This window comes from Gymnoscopelus microlampas, assembly GCF_963454915.1.
Source record: "Gymnoscopelus microlampas genome assembly, chromosome: 12".
Lineage (NCBI taxonomy): Eukaryota > Metazoa > Chordata > Actinopteri > Myctophiformes > Myctophidae > Gymnoscopelus > Gymnoscopelus microlampas.
Window position 1 is genome coordinate 53063330 of NC_139949.1, and position 25897 is coordinate 53089226.

At 40.8% G+C, this 25897-nt stretch overlaps 4 protein-coding genes across 4 annotated transcripts; 3 read left to right on the forward strand and 1 right to left on the reverse strand.

Annotated features, from left to right (window-relative positions):
* Positions 1-1193: 1193 nt before the first annotated feature.
* On the reverse strand, positions 1194-2591 carry LOC311057449 (paraneoplastic antigen Ma2; the record flags this gene model as incomplete). Its single annotated transcript, XM_084074406.1, has 1 exon — positions 1194-2591. One exon carries the CDS (start codon positions 2589-2591, stop codon positions 1194-1196), a length of 1398 nt encoding a protein of 465 aa, XP_083930532.1.
* Positions 2592-5411: 2820 nt separating this feature from the next.
* LOC311057450 (scavenger receptor cysteine-rich type 1 protein M130-like) lies at positions 5412-19562 on the forward strand (the record flags this gene model as incomplete). Its single annotated transcript, XM_084074407.1, has 7 exons — positions 5412-5526; positions 5832-5979; positions 16910-17233; positions 17432-17734; positions 18022-18297; positions 18482-18787; positions 19390-19562. Coding segments are annotated over exons 1-7 (1611 nt in total), but the record flags the coding sequence as incomplete, so codon positions are not given.
* On the forward strand, positions 7397-10639 carry LOC311056765 (scavenger receptor cysteine-rich type 1 protein M130-like; the record flags this gene model as incomplete). The annotated part of the gene is made up of 5 exons (XM_084073571.1): positions 7397-7703; positions 7924-8205; positions 8435-8710; positions 8907-9212; positions 10602-10639. 5 exons carry the CDS (start codon positions 7397-7399, stop codon positions 10637-10639), a joined length of 1209 nt encoding a protein of 402 aa, XP_083929697.1.
* Positions 19563-19579: 17 nt separating the features above from the next.
* On the forward strand, positions 19580-25519 carry LOC311056986 (uncharacterized protein). The gene is made up of 10 exons (XM_084073853.1): positions 19580-19656; positions 20968-21152; positions 21268-21373; positions 21766-21870; positions 22780-22875; positions 23065-23224; positions 23425-23492; positions 23760-23957; positions 24494-24565; positions 25227-25519. The coding sequence occupies exons 1-10, from the start codon at positions 19596-19598 to the stop codon at positions 25310-25312; spliced, it is 1137 nt and encodes a 378-aa protein (XP_083929979.1). The 5' UTR covers positions 19580-19595; the 3' UTR covers positions 25313-25519.
* The last annotated feature ends 378 nt before the right edge of the window (positions 25520-25897 follow it).

Consider the following 25897-nt stretch of genomic DNA (forward strand, 5'->3'; position numbering starts at 1 on the left):
GGCGTCGAGATCGTTCTCTGAAAGGTCGATCGTCAAACAGTCTGATGCTATGCTCCACGTCTTTGGCTAGACCCACGTCCCATTCGTGCAGGGAGAAAGCATCAGCTCTTTGCAAGAGCTTCTCGCGGAGCCTCTCCTTCCACTCCTCTGGTATGGGTGAGTCACCGAAGTCGATTTGGCTTACATCAAATCCCTCTGATGTGAGTGCGGCTTTAGACATGGACGTGACTACATCGGTAGTGTACAAGTAACCCAGGATGGTTCCAACTGGTATGACAGCTTCTCTCAGCGACTCGTTTTGCAGTCGGACTGAAAGGGGACTGGCGTCAATTGCATAGCACGGCACTACCATAGGATCTAGTAGCACACCTGCTGGGAGCGGGTTGGTAAGAGATACATCCAGCATCAGGATTTCTTTATCCACTGGCTTATCGAACTCCACGCAGCAACTGACAGAACACCAGGTTCCAGGGGACACAGTGAGCGAGCCGGGACCTGGCCACTTCACACACCCAACTTCCTCATCTTCATCGGGTAGTTCACCGGTGCTTGTCTCTGACTCCTCAGCAGTGCAAGTCAGTGTTTGAGCACTGTGGTCTCCAGTGGTTACTTGGCACAGCCTGGCTAAACGCTTGGGCAGACTTGCCTTAGCATTAGTGCCAATAATCATCGGTGTTTGATCTGGGCCCCTTGGTGTAGGGCAGATCAGTGCTAGGACAGAAATGGTTGCTGGCGTGCCGATCACTTTCTGTGGGAATTCCATGTCAACCACAACGTAGCCTCTATAGGGGTAACTTGAATCTCCTAGGCCCCATATGTCAAGACCTCCTACTGGATAGATGGGGACATCTGACATATGTTCTTTGTACCATCCCTCGAAGATTATGGTTACCTGAGAACCACTGTCCAGCAGAGCATCGCACAGGTGTCCGTTCACCTTTACTGGCTCAATGGATGGCGGCCCTATTAGGCCTTCAGGGATACCTTTTTCTCTGTGCAAGTCTGCAGCACTTTTCTTGCTTGTACAGACATTCTTAGTAGTCACATCAACGGGAGGTTTCGGACGGTTGTCTTTTGCCTTTGTACGTGACTTGATTAACTTCTGAATCACCTTGCTTTGATTCTCGGGGTTTGGGCATTTTACAGCAAAGTGCCCGCTTTCACCACAACGGTAACAGAAGTTCTCATCCGAATCATTGCGAGGCCTCCGCGGAGTGCCAGAGACGGGGCGTGTAGTCTCCACCGCCATAGCAGCAGCAGCAGGAGTCTCCGTTTGGTTCGTCTTCTTGGGAGTTAAGTTTTTGCTCCAACCTTTTCACTTGTTTTTTCAGGGCTGCCACTTCAGGGTCAGTACTGCTTTCTTGTGTTGGCCCTGTAGAGCTGACAGGTACTTTCTCTTCCCTCTCTTCTACAGTTGGAGGGGACTTGGTTGTCATTGTGGCAAACATTGACTTAAGCTCCTTGATTTCAGCTCGCAAACTTTGAATCTCAGCCAGTTTGTTTTCTCCACTCTGCTTAGCGTGGACGGCATGCACAGCCGGGTTCAACCTGGTTCTGGAGGCTTCATACTCTTCCTCCAAGCGAATCTCACTGAGTAGTTCTAAGAAGGTAGGGGGTTTGGTCTTTCTTTCCCTTAATCTGAGCTGGATTAACATCATATCAGCTTTAACAGCGCCACGCAGTAGCTGCTCTACTCGTGCTTGATCCACGCTTTTGGCTGACAAGCCACCTCTCTGGACCACTTTAGTCAACGACCGCTCTAGTCTCCTCAGGAAATCGGACAGCTTTTCTCCTTGTTCCTGCTGCATCAAGCGAAAAGAGAAATATAGGTCCTCTCCTGATTCTGCTGTCCCGAAGGCACTTTCAAGAGCTTCTATGCAGCCCTCTGGGCTAACATCGGGGTCAGACAACCGCACGGCTTTGACAATCTCCAAAGCGGGTCCCTTTAGGCTTTCAACAATCCTTCTCCTTTTTTCTTTTGCATGGCAGTAGCTCTCTTCTACCATCAAGTTTGCTTGTTCTATCCAATGATCGAATTGCTCTTCATTAACTGGAGTTGGGATTATCCCTGAAAAGATACGCAGGCGACGATAGCCAGCACTCTCAGACGGTGATTTGGCTGTCTTGTCAAGCAGATCTCCTACCGCACGTAGGATGGCTTCGGTGTGTGACTGTGGTGTGGCTTGGCCAGTCAGTAATGCTTGCAGGTCCTCCTGTGTCTTACCCTCTGCCTGCAGCAAGGCACTCAATTTACTATTGAAATCTTCAGCTGCAGTAGTGGTTTCCCCCCAAAAGACTAGGGTCCACGACTCCAGCCCTTTGCCAGGTGACACTTCTGAAGGGACTTTGTCAGCATCTACCGCTTCTCTGGTCTCACACAACACCTTTAACTCGCCTTTCTCAGCACTGAACATCTTCCGTCGTACTTTTACACGTTCCACTATCTTTAGCTTGTCAAGAGTTTCTTCGATATCAGAAGCTTCAATCTCTTCTTTCGTTGGGATTATGACCATCAGTGCATGGTCTATATCCACGAGCTCAACTCGGCACCAACGCTTCAGCTCATCAGCTAGTTCAGCAGTTGTGGCCATCTTGTTTGAATTTAGGGTTCTCAATCAAAAATATATATACTTTTTAATTTAGAACTGTACACAGAGGTGTTTTTTAAAGGGAAAAATACATCTTTTTTTTTCTCTCTAACTAGAAACACAAGAAGGATCTCAGTGGTGCCTCCATTTATGTAGCGCTCCTGCCCCTCTGATTATGGATAAAGGCAGGGCCTTAAGTTCTTTTTGTTATCTCACGATTAATTTGCATTCTTGTGTTTCAGGTGTATACCGGTAAGTAGTTTGAATTAACTTCACAGCCCCCTTTCTACTGTAAATATAATCAACCTCTTTTCTTCTCCCAGGTAATTATCCTTTAAGGTAAGTATTTTAACTTTTCAGGTCAACAGGTGAGTATAAGTAAAACATTCTATTATTTAAATACCCATAAACCACTGTCCATTCAGGTAGTTATAATAAAATAATATCTTTACTTAGACAAACACATATATCAACAGACAATAACATGAAATGGCTTTTCAAATAGAAACAAATAATATTCACAACCTCAGTGTTACCACGGTTCTCCGTTTTACTTAATAAAACCGGGGTTACATTTGTAACCTCTAGTTGTCACAAAACAAAAATATACCCTTCTAGTATTATTTCGAACAAACAAAGATACCTTTTGGGATTATATCACTTAGATTAAACCAAAATAACCTTCTTATTTTAGCCTACCTAAAATTAACCCTATAGATATTTAATTTGACTAAACAAAAATAACCTTTTGAATTTGGCCTATACTAAATTAACCCTATTTAGTTTACAACCTAAACCCGGTGGATTACCTCATTAAATCAAAAACACTTTGTTCAAAGAACAATATTGCAACCTCAAATGAAATCAATAAATGTGGGCCCACAACCTTTCATACAAAAAGCAGCAGCAATAAGCAATTAAACCCAATGATTTAAACCCCTTGTTGCAGGCCTGTATCGACGCTTGGGTGCGTTGTGGCCAAAAACTGGTGACCCCTTCACTCTCCTGAGCCAGGAAAATAAAACGGTACCTTTCACGTGTGATGAGTGTCTATGGGTGAATGTAATAGTTCAGAGCCCCTCTCCAGCAGCGCACCTCGGTCCAGACTTCCCAACGACGAGAACAGTAGACGAACGTCCAGTAGCGGAGTCAACAGCTCACCGCAGCCGACGCCTCTTCTCCACAATCCCGACGCAGCAGAGTCTTTAAAGGCTTTCTTTGACGGCGTTTAGCTCCACTATGCCTCTCTATACTAGTGAGACTGAAGCTAAACAGTCACTTTAGCTCTCGCTGGTTTAGCAAGCAACACTGAATCACTTCACTTGTAGAATATATCCTGGTTTAAACGTCTTTCTGGCGTTCAGTCCACTTCTACAAATAATTACTGCAACTTCACTGCAGTTGTCGTGCAGACACACACAGAAATTACAGTTAAACTTATAATATCATTTAGTATGACAAACTTTGGATCACACAGCAACTGACACAGCCTCTGTGCTCCTCTCTCCTTCTCCTCCTCTCGCTGATCTGATTGGGAACCCTGGACACCTGTCACTCACTCATCTCTCTTGATTGGGAATCCCATTCACCTGTCCACTCACTCACTCTGGCCCCTGAAACCACCCATTCCCCACTTCTATCAATCACACATCAAGGTAAGTAATCATCATCACTAATAATGACATCATTAATTTGTATGCTTTTCAGCTTTGCCCCAAAATGCAGACAGATACACTTCAAAATAAAAGCACCAGTACCTGAGACAAAATAAAACACAGTTCCACCATTTTAACCAAATAACCCACAACATAAAATATCCACCGGGTTACACCCGCGTAGCCAGACCCCACAGAAAATGAAAAACAGCGACCTCTGCTGTTTGTGATCATTGTCTGTGGGGCTTGGCCGGAGGCAAATGGAACACCAGTGCGCAGGGAAACCCCGGTTTCATGTCTGCCTTCAGCGCATCACTTCCGGTTGGTGCTACTATGTTTTCATTCCCACTAACAATATTTCTACACGGAACACTAACACCACTTCTCCCAGAGAACATGGATGGTTTTGGTTATAAGCCCACTTGTTTCTATGATGAAAGAGTAATTTAAAATGTGAATATCTTTCCGAGGTTTTGTCCGCTCCGAGGACACTATTGTTAAATTAGTTTCGGCTAGTTTCGAGGGGGGAAGGGTGGACGGACACGTGAATCCCGCCCACTACATTTGATTGGGTAAAGCGCGGCCTGCTTCTTGATCTGAAGGCATGCCCACTTGTAGCCAATGTGCACACGTTATGACGAACCTCCCCGACAGATTCCAACGCAGGGCAGAATCTGTTCTTGAGAGATTATGATTGGCTAAGATGGACTTCTACTATTTGGCCTCGTGGAGACCTGTGATCCGAGGAGCACATTTTTCTATAGATATGTTGGTTTGATGAAATGATGATGATGATGATGATGATGGACAACATCGATTTGTGCATACAGTATGTCCCCTGGGTGCCTCTCATACGGCCATATATGGGCAGATGGGTCGGATCGGCGGTGCAGCGAAAGCACAGTTTCCAAACTCTAGTTGTGAGGGCTGCTTGTCGGCCCGAACCTCTAGTTATATAAAAGCCATAAGATCTATTTGATGGCAGTGTTCTTTGGAATACAAAATGGTGTACATTAAATATGTTTTCAAAGATAATTTAAAACATAAAACAGAGCACGTTTATATGATTTTACTCATTATATCTTTAAACGATCTATTAACTTGGTCCTAACCTTTATCTTTTAACAGAAAGGATCAACATAACTCTCATGGACAATGGAAGTGTCAGTGATTGCTCTGGTACAGTTCATGTCAGTAGTTCTATGGGTCTGCAGCCTGTGTGTGGCTCAGATTGGGACAGAAAGGATGCAGAAGTGCTTTGTAGAGAGTTGGGCTGTGGCAAGGTGAGATCTTATTCTATATGGTTAGTATATGAATGATCACTTATCTGTGTTACAGGTCCTTTTTTACACTTTAAGCCCACAATTACATTACATGTTATTATGTAATGATATGTCCTGTCACCATGTTATGTTTTTGCCTTGGTTCTATTAACATGTTATATACTAAACCTTTATATTGCAAAGGAAAGACATTTTATTCAGAACCAAATAAACAGTCACATTTTCCAAAGTCTCTCTCTCTCTCTCTCTCTCTCTCTCTCTCTCTCTCTCTCTCTCTCTCTCTCTCTCTCTCTCTCTCTCTCTAGGTGATGTACACCAGCACCACAAGGACTCAACAACATGGAATACTGGACAACATGAACTGTAAAGGCACTGAGGAGTCTCTGTGGCACTGCATGGCCAAGTACAATGACTCTGTCCCATGCACTTCCAACGCTCATGTCACCTGTCACAGTAAGATAATGATTTAATATGTCATTATTGTATATTATTGCATGCTTTGGAGGTAGAGCATAGGCTAGTTGTCTCCTCCAGGTCAACTCCTGTGTTAAACATTAGGCTAGTTGTCTCCTCCAGGTCAACTCCTGTGTTAAACATTAGGCTAGTTGTCTCCACCAGGTCAACTCCTGTGTTAAACATTAGGTTAGTTGTCTCCTCCAGGTCAACTCCTGTGTTAAACATTAGGCTAGTTGTCTCCACCAGGTCAACTCCTGTGTTAAACATTAGGCTAGTTGTCTCCTCCAGGTCAACTCCTGTGTTAAACATTAGGCTAGTTGTCTCCGCCAGGTCAACTCTGTGTTAAACATTAGGCTAGTTGTCTCCACCAGGTCAACTCCTGTGTTAAACATTAGGCTAGTTGTCTCCACCAGGTCAACTCCTGTGTTAAACAATTAGACTAGTTGTGAGATAATGATTTATTATGTCATTATTGTATATTATTGCATGCTTTGGAGGTAGAGCATAGCTCTGAAAGAGGCAACTGTTGGATGTGTCTCAGAGAGAGACAGAGAAATAGAGAGCCATCTACACTTTTCTGACTCAGAGGAAATGTAACCCCCTGGTGGATGGAATGCCAATGATATTAATTTACGGATTGTTTTAAAAGACAAAATGATGAATTATGAATCTAATTGTGGGGCGGCAGTGGCTCATGGGTAGAGTGGCCGGGTAGAGTGAACTAGAAAACCGCAAGGTTCCCAGTTCGATCCCGGGCTGGGGCGCTCCCCTAGAGTTAGTGTCGAAGTGTCCTTGAGCAAGACGCTGAACCCCTAATTGCTCCCGATGAGCAGGTTGATGCCTTGCATGGTTTCCTCCGCCATCGGTGTATGAATGTGTGTGTGAATGGGTTAATGGCACAATCAATGTAAAGCGCTTCGGATAGAAGCGCTATATAAATGCACCATTTACCATTTACCATTTATGAATTATGCATTATTGAATGTCAGGAATGTGACTTACAAGTGCCACATTCCCCCCCTGGTGCTGGCAGTAATTGTGTAGTGTGAAGTGCCCTAATACACTGCTGGACAGTTCAGTAACCTGCCTTCCAGTGACATCATCGGTAGACAGGTTTTGTCATTTCAAACAAGATTTCACTTTCCAGGAAGAGAAAGGTTTCTATTAGCCTGGATTGCTATCAATGATGTCATTTGTTGGCAGGATTCTGAACTGTCACATACTGTAGCTCACCATTAAAATTAGTAGATGGAAAGGGTGCCATCTGATGAGAATTACTGAGGACCATTTATATTAAGGTAAAAGCAGGTGAAGTGCTCCTTTAACGGATGAATTCATGCTAGACATAATTGGATGAAATTGGGAAATTAATTATGATTTTCATTTGAACCTTTCAGAGCCCAAGGTAGTGTTCATGAAGAATGGAACGTCCTGTTCTGGCCTGGTGGCAGTAGAGCATGCTGGGAAGGACTACTGGCTCTCAGGAGCCAATGAGACGTGGCACCACACTGCTGATGTGGTGTGTCAACAGATGCATTGTGGGAAAGCCACTGACGTCACCCTGTTCCCTCATGTTCCTTCTGGAGAACCTGGAGAAGGAATGGAGAATGAAACTTGGAGTGAGTCCTACAACTGTTCCTCCACAGAGAGGTCACTGTTTGACTGTCCAAAGGACAACACAACGTCATCCAATCAGAGCATTGCTTTGGTGGAATGTTCAGGTAATGTGTTTTAAATGTTGCTGCTGGGTATTTGTACCGAAAATAACCTTCAGCTAAAACACAAAAACAACATGTTTCTGACTTATGTGGTATGAGCTCATAGCTCTTACGTTATGTTTGATATAATTTCATTAATTCCACCAAAAGTTCACTATGACAGTTATCCATAAACATTGTTTGATAACACTTGCATTTGATTCCAACATGTTCATTTCAACAGGTACTATAACTGCCACCCTGACAGAGCAGTGTTGGGGGACAGTGCAGGTGTGCACCCATGCAGGCTGTGGGGGGGTGTGTGCACACACCTGGACTGATGCCAATTCTGAAATGCTGTGTAAAGACCTGGGCTGTGGACACGCCTTCACCGGCATCGACCAGAACATCAAGGGGAATGTAACCATCCTGGCAATGTACCCGACCAAACACACCACCAACCTGACTGAAAGCATCATTGTGAAACATGATTGCAATGGCAAACCGGCCGTTGTGGTTTGCTCAGGTAAAAGATAACAATATATGTACAGATGTGTTTGTTTGCAGCTTGTTAAAAGCTATGTTGTTTTTGTCCACTTGTACTTAAGATGGATGCATTTATTTTTGGTAAATTGACAAAATTGTCTTTAATATTAATTTCAATGGTACTTTTGACATATGTTAACAGTGTCCTGTACATGCATAGGAAATAGTTTCTGATTACGTTTTTACAGTTTGATACTGTTTCCATGCAGACAGTGTCAAGGCTGATTTCAAGGATTCCAGAGATCATTGTTCTGGGAATCTGAAGATACTCTATGGAGACCAACGTTACCCTGTCTGTAAAGAATCCCTGATCAACACTGATGTCAGAAACACCATCTGTAAGGATCTGCAATGTGGAGAGACTGGAGAGACTCTTGGATTCTTTGGACCTTTACCACAAAGTAAAGTCGTGTCAGGACTGATAGACCGTAACATTACTTTGCAGGACAAAGGACATTGTTCTCTTGGTGGCCTCCAGTGTTCTGGTATGTCTAAAATATGTTGTTCTGATTCCAATTGATTTAATGAAATATGTATTATGTTGATACTGTATGACATAATGTTCCATTAAATACAGCTCATTTTTGAACGTGGACTGTAGGTTATGATTTCTTGAACTGAGACATGAATATGTCTTGGTTTTCATTAACTATGCTCTGTCCCTGCTCCTTCTCTTCTTAGACTGGCAGAAGATCAGACTACAACGTTCAAAAGAGCCTGGAAGAGCCTCTGGAGGAGATGTGTTTGTTTACAGTAAGAATGGTTCCAGGATGGTCTCTAACCACGGCTGGACAGAAACAGAGGGAGAGAAACTGTGCCGTGATCTCAATCTTGGTGGATATGAAAAGCATACAGCATCAGCAGGTTCTTCTGATATGTGGGAGAAGAGCTTCAACTGTACTGATGTGAAGGAACCAAAGAGGATCTGGGACTGTGAGCGTGACAAGAGACCCTCCGGGACCCAAGGAGTCTATCTCCAATGCAATGGTAATACCAATTAACCTATTAAGACCTGAGACCCATTCTACAAATACCTTCTAAATCAGTAGTTTTCAAACTTTTCCGTGCCAAGAACCTCCAAAATGATATGTATTTGGCCGCGGACCCCCATCTGAAAATGTTTTCTGCCAGGGACCCCCAGAAGAGAAGATTTGTGTTTAAAAAATGTCAAATGATTCAAACATTTTTAAACACTATAAATATTTTTCAAAAATGTTCAACAATAGCAGATGTACAAGCTCGCTGCGTGGTACAAAGTGACAAGCTGTGAGCTTGTAGATCTGCTATTGTTGAGAACCACTGTTTTAAACCTCTGTTCTAAATCCTAAGAGTTTACTGAAAAACTAAAACCTAAAATGATGCTTTTCCAGTTATAATGGGTTATTACTACACAGTCAGTTATAATGTGTTATTACTACACAGTCAGTTTTAATGGGTTATTATTACACAGTCAGTTTTAATGGGTTATTACTACACAGTCAGTTTTAATGGTTATTACTACACAGTCAGTGTTAATGTGTTATTACTACACAGTCAGTTTTAATGGGTTATTATTACACAGTCAGTTATAATGGGTTATTACTACACAGTCAGTTTTAATGGGTTATTACTACACAGTCAGTTTTAATGGGTTATTACTACACAGTCAGTGTTAATGTGTTATTACTACACAGTCAGTTTTAATGGGTTATTACTACACAGTCAGTTTTAATAGGTTATTACTAAACAGTCAGTTTTAATAGGTTATTACTACACAGTCAGTTTTAATGGGTTATTACTACACAGTCAGTTTTAATGGGTTATTACTACACAGTCAGTTTTAATAGGTTATTACTACACAGTCAGTGTTAATGTGTTATTACTACACAGTCAGTTTTAATAGGTTATTACTACACAGTCAGTGTTAATGTGTTATTACTACACAGTCAGTTTTATGATTTATGATTTTTATTCAGCATTAATAGCAGGTTACAATAGTTATAGTTGCGGATACAGTAAGACTCATGCCTTTTTCTTTTTTCATATGTACAAAGACAGACAGTACAGTACAATTCACTAAACATAACGTTTAACACTTAGCTGGTTCAGAGTACAGGGCTGGTTCAGTTCGACACAACATTCAATTTTCCCCATACCCTCCCTCCCTCCCTCCCTCCCTCATGGGTCTTTAGTCCCCGTTCGTTTCACCACATGAAAATGAATAGATAAAAATAAAAATAAAATAAAATAGATCCTAAGAAAAAGAAAAACATTATGTTAAATCAGCAAAGTCCACAACATGTTATAAAGGGGAAAAAAGAAGAAGAAGAAAAAAAAAAAACATAACCTAAGAATACTCCTTTTCCCCTCTTTCTCTCCCTCTCCCCTCCTCCCCAGTAGAAAGCAAAGTAGACAAAGGTAGGAAGACAGTGTGACGGCGTGAAGGGCAGATGGGGGGGGGGGGGTTCCAGATCAGTGGAGGGGTTTTGTCACAGGCAACCTTATGTGGCCTCAGGTAGTCTCGTCAGATTGGTAAGATAGGTTATTATGGAGCCCCAGGCGGACAAAAATCCACCTGGTGATCCTCTTAAGTCAAATTTAATTTTCTCTAGTTTCAGGAATAACATTACATCTTTCAGCCATAGATCTGGTTTCGGGGCACAAGGAGATTTCCACTCTAGGAGGATTTTCCTCCGTGCCAGCAATGTAAGAAAGGCAATACCATTCTGTGTTAATTTATTAAAAGTCTGATCTTTGGGCAGGACCCCAAAGATAGCAGTTACAGGGCTGGGCTGTAAGCTAATGTTAAACATTTGTGATAAGTGTCTAAATATAGTAACCCAGTAACTCTCCAAACGAGGACAAGACCAAAACATATGGGTTAGATTTGCCGGGGATGTTTGGCATCTATCGCAGCTGTCATCCACAGTAGGGTATATTCTAGACAGTTTGGCTTTGCTATAATGAGAGCGGTGTAAGACTTTGAGTTGTATCAGGCTAAGTCGAGCACACGAGGTACTGCCATTCACTCGGATCTGAGCTTGATTCCAGATATCGTCTGTGATGGGTTCCCCAAGTTCCCCCTCCCACCCTGTTTTAATTCTATCCAGAGAGGTGACCCTTAAAGAGGATATAATGTTATAAATAGAAGACATGAGGCCCTTTACCTGCCTGGGAGCATCCAAGATAGACTCCACCCCTGACCTGGCCGGAATGTTAGGGAATGAGGGATTATATGTTCTGGCAAAATTGCGAATTTGAAAGTATCTAAACAGGTGAGAGTTTGGGAGTTCATATTTGGTTGCCAGTTCCCCGAAGTTAGCAAAAATTCCATCTATGTATAAATCCTTTAATTTAGAGAGACCCCGTCTATGCCACATGGAGTAACCTGGGTCTGTCCTTGCCGGGGCAAATAAGTGGTTGTTATTTATAGGGCTATAGAGGGATATTTCACGGAGGCCAAAGAAGGTTCTGAATTGAGACCATATCTGCAGTGTGGTTAAAACAATGGGATTGGAGGTTTGCTGATTAGGGGAAATAGGCAATTTAGTGGTGATTAACGCCAATAGAGATGTCTTGGGACAGGAATTTGCTTCAATTTGACACCAGTCCAGGTCAGGGTTGTGGGCCCAGCAAGTGATTTTAGAGATGTTAGCAGCCCAATAATAATACCTAAAATTAGGCAGGGCAAGGCCACCGTCATCTCTATTTCTCTGTAGGTATTCCTTCTTTAATCTTGGAGTTTTTCCTCCCCATATAAAAGATGAGAGTAGTGTATCCAGTTTACCAAAAAAGGATCTGGGGATAAAAACCGGCAGAGCTTGGAATAAATACAGAAAACGGGGCAGAACATTCATCTTGACACAATTTACTCTCCCTGCCAGAGATATATTGATGATTCCCCATCTATGTAGGTCCAATTTAAGTTTATCAACAAGGGGTAAAAAGTTATCTCTAAACAGCCCATCTAGAGTCCTACGGATGTGTACCCCCAGGTATTTAAAGCCAGAATCTGAGGTACGAAAGGGCAGTGATCTATCTGGAATATGACGGGCCAAGTTATTTACTGGGAAACATTCACTTTTATTATAATTTAATCTGTAACCAGAGAAGGTACCGAATCTGTTCAACAGCTCAATGATCTTTGGGGTGGTGGAAATTGGGTCGGGTATGAATATCAATAGGTCATCTGCATACAGAGAGAGTTTGTATTCCATTCCCCATCTACGGATTCCCTGAATAAAAGGGGCTGACTTTAGGGCGATAGAGAGGGGCTCAATTGCAAGAGCGAACAGTAGGGGGCTTGCTGGGCAACCCTGTCTACAGCCTCTTGAGAGTGTGAGCATCTGAGAGTTCATCCCATTGGTGACAACGGAGGCTTTTGGGGCTGAGTAGAGAAGTGAAATCAAAGAAACCAGGTTGGAACCAAAACCAAACCTCTTGAGAACCTCCAGTAAGTAACCCCACTCGACCCTATCAAAAGCTTTCTCCGCATCCAGGGAGACCACCACCTCGGGGGTCTCCGAGGATGCGGGAGAGAGAATAACATTAAGGAGACGGCGAATATTCGATGAGGAATGGCGGTCTCTAATAAAACCTGTCTGGTCAGTCGAAATAATGTCGGCTACAACCGTCTCCATTCGTGAAGCCACAATTTTCGCAAGAATCTTATAGTCAGCATTTAAAAGGGATATGGGACGATATGAATTACAATTCAGTGGATCTTTATCAGGTTTTAGAATTAGGGAGATTGATGCTTCTGTGAGTGTTTGTGGTAGGGAGCCTTGGTCTAATGAGTCACTGAACATATCCAATAACAGTGGAGCTAGTTTGTTAAAAAATAGTTTATAAAATTCAACTGGGTAACCGTCTGGGCCAGGAGCTTTCCCATTTTTCATCGTCGAAATTGAGTCGTTTAACTCACTCAGATTCAAGGGTTGTTCTAGAGTCTCGCGCTTAACAGGGTGGAGAGTCGGGAACTGGAGGTCCCCAAGAAAATTCATCATATCTGTGGTATCTACAGGGAACCGAGAGGAGTACAAGTCAGAGTAGAAGCTTTTGAACGTGTTATTAATATCGGCTGGGATAACTGTGCATGTACCAGATGGGGTCCTTATTTGAGGGATGTTTCTAGTTGCACTCTCTTTCTTGAGCTGATGGGACAGTAAGCGGCCTGCTTTCTCTCCATGTTCGTACACGAGGCCTCTCGACCTCAGTAACAGTTTCTCGGTTTTCTCTGTTGTAAGTAAATTATATTGCATCTGTAAATTTAGCCTCTCTTTATACGTTTCAGGGGAAGGAAATGTTGAGTAGTCATTATCCAATTTTGTAATGTTTTCAATTAGCTGGTCCTGTTGCTTTTTCTTTAATTTATTATGCTTTGAGCAGTATGATATAATTTCACCACGGATTACGGCTTTCAAAGTTTCCCAGAGTAAGGATGGAGATACTAAGTCAGATTTATTGTTTAAAATAAATTCGTCAATTTTGTTTGAGATCAGTGAGCAAAAACTAGGGTCGTTTAATAATAAGGGGTTTAGTTTCCAGGGAGGACGAGGTTTATTTAAATTCGAAAAGTTAAGATCAAGCAACAGGGGGGCGTGGTCTGAAATTACAATGGCTGAGTAGTCAACGTTTCTAAGTGAGGGTAAAAAGAGCTTATCAATGAAAAAGTAGTCGATTCTAGTAAAAGTTTTATGGACATTCGAGAAAAATGAGAACACAGTCAGTTTTAATAGGTTATTACTACACAGTCAGTTTTAATGGGTTATTACTACACAGTCAGTTTTAATGGGTTATTACTACACAGTCAGTTTTAATGGGTTATTACTACACAGTCAGTTTTAATGGGTTATTACTACACAGTCAGTTTTAATGGGTTATTACTACACAGTCAGTTTTAATAGGTTATTACTACACAGTCAGTGTTAATGTGTTATTACTACACAGTCAGTTTTAATAGGTTATTACTACACAGTCAGTTTTAATAGGTTATTACTACACAGTCAGTTTTAATGGGTTATTACTACACAGTCAGTTTTAATGGGTTATTACTACACAGTCAGTTTTAATAGGTTATTACTACACAGTCAGTTTTAATGGGTTATTACTACACAGTCAGTTTTAATGGGTTATTACTACACAGTCAGTTTTAATGGGTTATTACTACACAGTCAGTTTTAATGGGTTATTACTACACAGTCAGTTTTAGTGGGTTATTACTACACAGTCAGTTTTAATAGGTTATTACTACACAGTCAGTTTTAATGGGTTATTACTACACAGTCAGTTTTAATAGGTTATTACTACACAGTCAGTTTTAATGGGTTATTACTACACAGTCAGTTTTAGTGGGTTATTACTACACAGTCAGTTGTAATGGGTTATTACTACACAGTCAGTTTTAATAGGTTATTACTACACAGTCAGTGTTAATGTGTTATTACTACACAGTCAGTTTTAATAGGTTATTACTACACAGTCAGTTTTAATAGGTTATTACTACACAGTCAGTGTTAATGTGTTATTACTACACAGTCAGTTTTAATGGGTTATTACTACACAGTCAGTTTTAATGGGTTATTACTACACAGTCAGTTTTAATGGGTTATTACTACACAGTCAGTTTTAATGGGTTATTACTACACAGTCAGTTTTAATGGGTTATTACTACACAGTCAGTTTTAATAGGTTATTACTACACAGTCAGTTTTAATGGGTTATTACTACACAGTCAGTTTTAATGGGTTATTACTACACAGTCAAATCCAAAATTCCCAAATACTCCTCAATGAGTCTATCCATGTTTACACATTCAGAGATACATTTACTCACAGAAGCAGATTTAATATAAAGACTGAAGTGGGGAAAAGGACAGTATTTTCCCCTTCATATTAACCAGTTGAGGGATGATGGTTATTTAGGCCTTATCAGCCTCAGGGCTGTTATTTAAAGTAGATGATTTGAATCACATCTCTATGTGACTCCAGATAACATGTTTATTTCAGACTCATCAGATCTGTGTGGTTGTGGGATTAGAGATTATGTTTGTTTGTTTGTTTGTTTGTTTTTGTTGATTTGTGGAGATTTTATTTCTGTTTTCACAGACAACCATGTGGTTACCCTGTATCCATCAGAGAGATGCTCTGGTGAGGTGATGATCAATAACAGAGCGGTGTGCAGCGATCATTGGGACAACAAACACTCACAAATAGTTTGCCAAGAGCTGGACTGTGGTGATGCTCTCTCCTTTCAGAGAGAAAAGTCATATTGGTCATATAGGTACCATGTCCGTTGTCACGGCTCTGAGTCCACACTGGGACACTGTGAGACAGAGGAGGGCCGGTGTGATGATGACCTGATGGTGATTGTCTACTGTAGAGGTGAATGCTTTTGATAACAGTCTCTCTTCTGGTAGATATAATATAATAATATGATAATATAATATATATTAGTCTCCTTGGTGTTTGTCACTGTACATTTACATACACAGTGAATTGAGGTATCTGTATTTAACCTAAAGTATCAGGAGCAGTGATATTTATACATTTAACCATCCTAAGTATCAGGAACAGTGATATTAATACATGTAACCATCCTAAGTATCAGGAGCAGTGATATAAACATATCAGAGGAAAAGGGTCTGTTCAAGTAGATATGATTCTTTGATCTGTTTTGAGTCATTTATCATGTAGTATTGTACTGTATATAATTAATAGTTAATGTCAGGAGGGAACTTTATACATCCTAAACTTTTACTTTTCAGGACATGGAAAAAATAAAGTGTGTTTCAATGTATCCAATGTATTTATGATTTAGTCACAATCTCTTGTTAATACTACAGATGTGCAAATAATCATATCAGTATCTGACACTTTTTATGTAAAAATGCTAAATCGATTTCAAACCGATAAGAAAAAGAATCTCACACTGATTATGATGACACATTAATGATGTGATTGTTAATTGTCCGGGGACTCTAAAGTGAGGTACAGCGTCAGACCTTTCAGTTGTTGCTGCTCACAATTGCCCCCCCCCCACACACACACACTTAAACATCTAAGCAGGAACATTTCTTGTTATTTCATTGCAAAGTGGAGCTGTTACTCCTATATTACACACATTTCAGTGGGTAAATAGACCACTGCGATAGGCTAATAAATTACATCAATACTACATCTCTAATGTAACTGTTGTTATTGTTGTCATGTTGCATTGACAAACCAACCTGAAATCCATGATGTCAGAAACCGTTAGATTAGAGAACCTCTGAGACGTCATCACCGCCTCACGCACGGTTCAAGCTAACACATCCGAGCGCTCCCTACCCCTGTTTCAGCCAATCAGAAGCCTCGTCTGGCTCATCCTAGGAACATTGTTGCCCCCCCCCCCCCAAAAAAAAGGATAGTAATTTTGTATTTAAAACAGCATTACAGACGTCAAAGGGTTAAAGTGCAGGAGAGATGGGGTGACTCCTGAACAAACACTTTTGGGTGTTATTGAACAAACACAATACCAGATTATAGAGCTTTAGCTTTTTAACTTTTTAGTTTTGTTTTAACCAAAGAATATCACTTACAATAACTTCAATTATGAATGAATGAATGAATGAATGACTGATAAACAATGAACGTATTTCCTAGTTCCTAGACATAATTGGATGAAATTGTGAGATAAATTATGATCATCATTTGAACCCTCTTCAGACCCCAAGGTAGTGTTCATGAAGAATGGAACGTCCTGTTCTGGCCTGGTGGCAGTAGAGCATGCTGGGAAGGACTACTGGCTCTCAGGAGCCAATGAGACGTGGAACCACACTGCTGATGTGGTGTGTCAACAGATGCATTGTGGGAAAGCCACTGACGTCACCCTGTTCCCTCATGTTCCTTCTGGAGAACCTGGAGAAGGAATGGAGAATGAAACTTGGAGTGAGTCCTACAACTGTTCCTCCACAGAGACGTCACTCTTTGACTGTCCAAAGGACAACACAATGTCATCCAATCAGAGCCTTGCTTTGGTGGAATGTTCAGGTAATGTGTTTTAAATGTTGCTGCTGAGTATTAGTACCATGTTTAGATCACATTAGATTTTCCTGTTTATCATCATAACCTAATTTCCCTCCCCCAACACATTCACATTGGCACAGAACATGGCTTGGTAACACCTGTGTAATGTCCTTGGTATTTGTCATTTGATGTTTCATTTCACCTTTTGTTACATTTCAACAGGTACTATAAATGCAACCCTGACAGAGCAGTGTTGGGGGACAGTGCAGGTGTGCACCCATGCAGGCTGTGGGGGTGTGTGTGCACACACCTGGACTGATGCCAATTCTGAAATGCTGTGTAAAGACCTGTGCTGTGGACACGCCTTCACCGGCATCGACCAGAACAGTGAGGGGAATGTAACCATCCTGGCAATGTACCCGACCAAACACACCACCAACCTGACTGAAAGCATCATTGTGAAAAATGCTGCAATCTATTATAAACCTCCCTGCTCCAACAAACCGGCCGTTGTGGTTTGCTCGGGTAAAAGATTATTTGAAGAAATACCCACTACATTTAGAATATGTACATGTTTTTTTGTTAGCAGATTGTTTTAAGCTATATTTTTTTATCCACTTCTACTTCACACCTTCATAACTTGGATAGATCTATTTTTTGTGAAATTCAATGAATTGTCTGTAATAATCAAATAATCAATTGTACTAGTAACATTGTTATCACTGCACTGTACATGCATAAACAATCAGATTACATTGTTGTTGTTTCTATTTTTTAAATCATTTTGATAATTGATACGTTTTTCCATGCAGACAGTGTCGAGGCTGATTTCAAGGATTCCAGAGATCATTGTTCTGGGAATCTGAAGATACTCTATCGAGGCCAACGTTACCCTGTCTGTAAAGAATCCCTGATCAACACTGATGTCCGAAACACCATCTGTAAGGATCTGCAATGTGGAGAGACTGGAGAGACTCTTGAATTCTTTGGACCTTTGCCTCAAAGTAAAGTCTTGTCAGGACTGATAGACCGTAACATTACTTTGCAGGACAAAGGACATTGTTCTCTTGGTGGCCTCCAGTGCTCTGGTATGTCCAAAATATGTTGTTCTGATTCCAATTGATTTAATGAAATATGAATTGTAGAGATACTGTTTAACATTAGTGTAACAGCTCATTAAATACTATGAATGAATCTTGTATTGTATACTATAAATATGAACATTGTTTTGGTTTTCATCAACTATGCTCCGTCTGCTCTTTCTCTTCTTAGACTGGCAGAAGATCAGACTACAACGTTCAAAAGAGCCTGGAAGAGCCTCTGGAGGAGATGTGTTTGTTTACAGTAAGAATGGTTCCAGGATGGTCTCTAACCACGGCTGGACAGAAACAGAGGGAGAGAAACTGTGTCGTGATCTCAACCTTGGTGGATATAAAAACCATACAGCATCAGCAGGTTCTTCTGATATGTGGGAGAAGAGCTTCAACTGTACTGATGTGAAGGAACCAAAGACCATCTGGGACTGTGAGCGTGACAAGAGACCCTCCGGGAACCAAGGAGTCTATCTCCAATGCAAAGGTAATTATTACAACCCATCACCGTCATGGTAAATTGTTGCAAAAAAGTTTAACAAAAACGTTACATTTTAGTGCTGTTGCATTTTAACAAATAGATTTATGATTAGGTTTTATGGTTAAGGTTAGGATTCAGGTTAGGTTTAGGGGTTGTTAGTAGTCTAAATTAAACTGAGGATTGACTGAACATGGACTAAATGTTCACAAATCCCACATTCCAAAATACTACATTGTTATATATTCTGAGATAAATTATTAACATATTCTGAGATCATTTTACATTTAATATAAAGATCGATGTTGAAATGAGGAAAAGGACCGTTTCCTCTTTCTCTTTTGTTCATATTACGTAGTTGAACATTTTTGAATGAGGGTTACTTAGGCCTTATCATTCACAGTCGATAAAAACCTAAGTGCTGTTTTAAGTACATGATTTGAATAACATTTCTTTGTGACCCCAGGTAATATATTAATATTACCTATACTATTAGTCTGAAATAAATATGATTTAATTCAGATGCACCAGATCTGTATGGTTGTGGGATAAGTTTTTTTTAAAAACATTTTTATTTGGGTTAATTTGTTGAGATTTTTTTTCCCCCCCAGAATCCCCTGTGGTGACCCTATCAGGGAACTGCTCTGGTGAGGTGAAGATGGATGGTCTCACAGTGTGCAGCGATCACTGGGACAACAAACACTCACAGATAGTTTGTGAAGAGCTGGGCTGTGGCAACGCCTTCCACTTTAAGACACATGGAGGAACTGGGTCAGATGTTTACTGCGTCCGTTGCCACGGCTTTGAGTCCAACCTTATGCAGTGTGAGACGGAGAGAGGCCGGTGTGATGGTGGACTGGTGTCTGTTTACTGTACAGGTGAATATGTGTGATTACTGTCACTATTCTGATAGCTTTGATGAAGACCTGCAGAGGAAAATAGTCTGTTTGAATAGTTAATGTATGATTCTTTGAGCTGTTTTGAGTCCGCAGTTTTGCATTATCAACAAGAACTGTATGTTAGAATATCCAGTAAGGATAATTCCTTTTAACAGGTCGTTCATGAAAGTCCTTGCGGTCTTGTTTCCAATGAGAACCTGTGAGCAATTAGGGGTTAAGAGTCTTGCTCAGGGACAAATTTCATTTCATCGACACATATGCTGGCCTGACCTGGAATCGAACCTGGGGCAACCAGGGCCTCTGGCTCCCTAGGCGGGCTCACTAACCACTCAGCTATGGCCGCTTTATGTATGCTTTATTTTAGTTAGTTTTATTTGTTACAGTTTTATTCAGCAAATTATGTTAATTACACTGATGTTTGAAGTGGATAAGGACTTTGTTGATATGAATACATTAGATCTCTTTATTAGGAACTTATATTAATCTAAATTATGAATGTACTGTATTCTCTAGTTCCAATACGTAATGGGTTGGTTGTTGCATCAATTATGATTTTCGTTTGAAACATCAGTGGATTCCAATATACAGCATTTTCTTCTTTTAGTGCATGGATCATATGTCCTGTCATATTTCCACATGACAGGGAATAAAGCCGGTGTTTATTGTAACGTGTTACAGGTGAATAAAGCAGGTGTTTATTGTAACTTGTTACAGGTGAATAAAGCAGGTGTTTATTTTAACTTGTTACAGGTGAATAAAGCAGGTGTTTATTGTAACTTGTTACAGGTGAATAAAGCAGGTGTTTATTGTAACTTGTTACAGGTGAATAAAGCAGGTGTTTATTGTAACTTGTTACAGGTGAATAAAGCAGGTGTTTATTTTAACTTGTTACAGGTGAATAAAGCAGGTGTTTATTGTAACTTGTTACAGGTGAATAAAGCAGGTGTTTATTGTAACTTGTTACAGGTGATTAAAGCAGGTGTTTATTGTAACTTGTTACAGGTGAATAAAGCAGGTGTTTATTGTAACTTGTTACAGGTGAATAAAGCAGGTGTTTATTGTAACTTGTTACAGGTGAATAAAGCAGGTGTTTATTGTAACTTGTTACAGGTGAATAAAGCAGGTGTTTATTGTAACTTGTTACAGGTGAATAAAGCAGGTGTTTATTGTAACTTGTTACAGGTGAATAAAGCAGGTGTTTATTGTAACTTGTTACAGGTGAATAAAGCAGGTGTTTATTGTAACTTGTTACAGGTGAATAAAGCAGGTGTTTATTGTAACTTGTTACAGGTGGCATTGAGTTCAACACCACAGAGAAGTGCAGAGGAACACTTAAGGTCCAACATGGAGATCAGTGGGAGCATCATGTGTGTCCTCTAAATTTAACAAAGCATTTCAACAACCTCGTGTGCAAGCAGCTTGGATGTGGTGACGTCATGGAGGACTTTAAGACAGACCTGAATCACACAGAGGAGGTAGACCACTCCTGTTTACTCTTTGCTTTATTAAGAAGGAGAAGAATACCTCAGATTTATATAATGCTTTCATGTCTTTTAGACACTTTTAGACAAGTTTTCATTTTGATTTTAGGATCTGGAAACAACCCTGGATTGCACAAACAATCAGTCAGACATCAGAGATTGTGTCAGCCTGCAGTCTTGTAAGAATGTCAAACCAGCTGAAATCTATTGTGAAGGTACCAAACCTACTTTCATATAAACAGTATAAACTACAGTCATACGTCTTCTTTGCTATTTAATTATTGTATTATTATCTACAGTAGCCAATTCTAAGTGAATCAATTATTACAGATTATGTGTGATGATGATGATGATGATAGACATTAATAACATTAACCCTGGCATTGCTATTTGGGACATGTTTTTATAAGTGAATATTTTCAAAGAAGTATTTAATAATTTTCAAAAATAGCAGACTTAGTGCTTACTGTAAGTAGTTAACAACTTAAACCTTACATCCTTCATTGTAGGTCAAATAGTCAAAATAGCCGATCTAGAAGCTCACACTGTGTTGTGCGCTTGTAGATCACAGACTCTAAGTTCCATGTGGTTAATCACCTGATTTCAGATCTTCCCACATCTGAGGATCTCTCTAGGATCACCACTGTCATTGTGGTTGTTCTGACCATGATTCTCATCTGCCTCTTCCTGAGAAAACTCCTCACTGTTCACTGTGAGTAACTTTATATTATGATGTTGTTGTTGTCGGGCAGAAACCTTGTATCTTATTTTTTTTAATGTCATACATTAATGCTCTACTTCATCATACAACAGTGTTGAAAAAAAAAGTGAAAATAGCAGTTGAAATACGGCTATTTTCACCATTTAAATTTTTTTTCAAAATAAGACATACAGGGTTTCCACTGACAGCAACAATATATTCTATGCAGGATGGTCACAAGAGAAAACGTTGTCACTGAACATTTCTATAAATCTCTAAAATATGTATAAACTGGACTTATTGTAGTGGCGGCCAAAAATCTTGAGAAAATGTGAGAAATATGGAATATTTTATTCTTATGGGGGTCCGCGGGCAAATCCATATTAATTTGGGGGTCCTTGACATGAAAAGGTTTGAGAACCACTGGGTCATGTGACAGTGGTTGTAGTCATGGAATACTTTCTCTTTGATTTGAACCTTGTGAACAGATGGTCATCATCCAATAATGTGTTATTTAAGTGAATTAACAGGATGTCTAGATTAATATCAGTGAGTCCTGAAGATGACAGCTCTGTTTAAAGTGTCTGAATGACATGTTTTAATACTACAGTAATGTTAAAGAAATAACTGATATTTAATAGAGACACACAGCCTGATTATACTAATGTAGATGCAGTAATGCTGCTATCTGGTCACAAGAGGGCAGTGTTTGGACATTTTAGTATCATGTTGCCCTAGTAGTCAGCCTCAGTATTAAGTTAGCACTCGCTTACAACAGTTTTACTGGTGAAAAGAGAACAAAAAGGTTTTACTATCATGTGAAATGTTCATGTTGTAGAACCTGTAAATATAAGTTTCTTCTTTCTTGTTCTTGTACGTACTTAGCAGTCATTGGCTAACTGTAACTCTGTTGTTATCTAGTAAACACATCTTCACAGACATATGAAGTGAATGAAGACGTTGAATACGAGGATATTGGCATCACTGCAAATGAAATGAGAGCATTGGGTCTTCCTGGTGAGTGATATTTATATGTTCATTAGACGTGTTAATGATACACATTCATTATCAAATGAACTCTGATCAATGTATAGTTTATATTACATTATATTGTCATTGTCAGACGTAAGACTATGATAGAACCAGCAGCATGTTGAGATCATTGTACTGTAAGTAGTTTGACTTGTTGTGTTTGTGTTGTTTTAGTTCTGGATGCAGGATCCAGATCAGAGGCTCTGAGACGCAACCATGGAGGAAGATCTTCCTCCTCTTCCTCTTCCTCTTCCTCTGATGATGATGATGATGATGATGATGAAGAGAGCGTCATCCACAAGCCCCGTTACATCAATACTCAACCTGCAGGAAAGTTTAGAACTTCTGTTACAACCTAAAGCACACAATGGATGATAATACTAATGATAATAATGTGTGTGTGTGTGTGTGTGTGTGTGTGTGTGTGTGTGTGTGTGTGTGTGTGTGTGTGTGTGTGTGTGTGTGTGTGTGTGTGTGTGTGCGTGCGTGCGTGCGTGCGTGCGTGCGTGCGTGCGTGCGTGCGTGTACAGATAGTGTGATCTATGAGGTGGAGGATCCACAGGAGGTCTATGATGATGTGGTCACAGATCCTGACAGACTGGGTATGAATCATATTATATCTCTAACATAAAGAGTTTACATGTTTTATGAACTGGAAAACTAACTGCAAAATCAGCCTAGGGTTTCAATACCCTTTTGAAATGAACCGATTCTGATCATTTCTATGTTTTATATTACATTATATTATCAGTTACAGGCCGTAAGGCAAGGATACAATATGCAGCAGTGTTGTGATAAATGTAAGTTGTTCAAGTTGTTGTGAGTTTTGACTTGTTTGCTTGTGTGTGTCGTATTTGTTTTGAACGCAGCTTCCAGACCAGAGGGGGCAGCACTCACACAGAAGGACACAGGAGATACGTCCTCCTTGTCTTATGATGACATCGATGAGGAAGTGAGCTTCATCCACGACTCTCAGCCCCGTTCCATCAGTCCTCAACCTGCAGCAAAGTCTGGAGACACTGGTACAACCATCAGTCCTCAACCTGCAGCAAAGTCTGGAGACACTGGTACAACCATCAGTCCTCAACCTGCAGCAAAGTCTGGAGACACTGGTAAAACCATCAGTCCTCAACCTGCAGCAAAGTCTGGAGACACTGGTACAACCATCAGTCCTCAACCTGCAGCAAAGTCTGGAGACACTGGTACAACCATCAGTCCTCAACCTGCAGCAAAGTCTGGAGACACTGGTAAAACCATCAGTCCTCAACCTGCAGCAAAGTCTGGAGACACTGGTACAACCTGTGTGAAAGAACACAATGAATAATAATAATAATAATAGTGGGAACTTAATAACATTGAAATACACTACAACACCAAGCAACTAAAAGCAATATATGCTATGCTGTAACAATGAAATAATAACACAAACAAAATACTACTTGAAATATTTTTTATTGTATTGTAATCGTGTGTGTGTGTGTGTGTGTGTGTGTGTGTGTGTGTGTGTGTGTGTGTGTGTGTGTGTGTGTGTGTGTGTGTGTGTGTGTGTGTGTGTGTGTGTGTGTGTGTGTGTGTGTGTGTGTGTGTGTGTGTGTGTGTACAGATAGTGTGATCTATGAGGTGGAGGATCCACAGGAGGTCTATGATGATGTGGACACAGATCCTGACAGACTGGGTATGAATCATATTATATCTCTAACATAAAGAGTTTACATGTTGAATGAAGCATCTATCCATGCACAGGAAGTGATGCAAACAGCACTTAAAGGGACATGACACCCTATAGGCTGATGCTGTAGTTTACAAACTACAGAAGGTTTAAAAACTACAGAAGGTTTAAAAAATCACACCTGTGTGAAGGTAGCGGCGCCTTTGATATATTTTGTCATAGATATGTGTTTATAATTTGTTTATAGCCATGTGTCACGTGAAGCTTGACCAATCACTTTGTTGACGGGTCTGACCAATCAGAACGTTGACGGGTCTGACCAATCAGAACGTTGACGGGTCTGACCAATCAGAACGTTGACGGGTCTGACCAATCAGAACGTTGACGGCTCTGACCAATCAGAACGTTGACGGACCTGACCAATCAGAACCTTGGCGAGCCTGACCAATCAGAACGTTGACGGACCTGACCAATCAGAACCTTGGCGAGCCTGACCAATCAGAACGTTGGCGAGCCTGACCAATCAGAACGTTGACGCAAAAGCCAGGTATAGAGGGCTAATATCTAGCGCCGCTAAAAAAGCACATCATAATAATAGTGTGTGTGTGTGTGTGTGTGTGTGTGTGTGTGTGTGTGTGTGTGTGTGTGTGTGTGTGTGTGCATACAGACAGTGTGATCTATGAGGTGGAGGACTCACAGGAGGTGTATGATGACGTGGACACAGGAAGTGACATCACAGAGACGACAGTGTGAGGTCCACTAGTCTGGCGTGGCCGGACTGTTGCCTCCCACAATGTGTTTCTGGTCATACAGTCTGGAACTCAGACGCTCTGATCATGATTAAAATATGAAGCGGATGTGAAGCCTCCTCCCCACTTCTGTTTAGTCTTTACAGTCGGGCAAATGTATCTTAATATAAACCTAAATCATCTAAGTATATATAGCTTGATGCTAAGCACAAATAGAGCTTCCTCTCTCAGATTTCGGGAGTTGTAGTTCCAGACTCTATATCAGGGTTTCTCAACGTGGGTGTACCCTAGGGCAGTGGCGCCGGCGCCTGTTTAATTAAAGGACACTGTGTCCCCCCACTATTCAGTCCAGCCCCCCCCCCAAAAAAATATGTTTTTTTAGCCCCCCACCACGAGCGCGAGGTGGGGGGACCCAGGCTGACCACCTTCCTTCTACCTTAAGTATTCCTAAATAAAGAGCTTATTTTTGTTTAAATGACATGTGTCATGGAAATGGAGTTCTTCTAATTTTCATTAGAGCAACATTGATTTTCCCTTAAATAGAAAGACAGAATGACCTCTGACATCTACACTTCATGGAGTACACTTT

Bases quoted from the DNA above. Each gene is read 5' to 3' on its own strand.
- LOC311056986 (XM_084073853.1), top strand. From the start codon at position 19,596: ATGCAGTGTGAGACGGAGAGAGGCCGGTGTGATGGTGGACTGGTGTCT. The intron at 19,657-20,967 runs GTGAATATGTGT...AACTTGTTACAG, and splicing joins GGTGTCTGTTTACTGTACAG to GTGGCATTGAGTTCAACACC. The intron at 22,876-23,064 runs GTGAGTGATATT...GTGTTGTTTTAG, and splicing joins GAGAGCATTGGGTCTTCCTG to TTCTGGATGCAGGATCCAGA.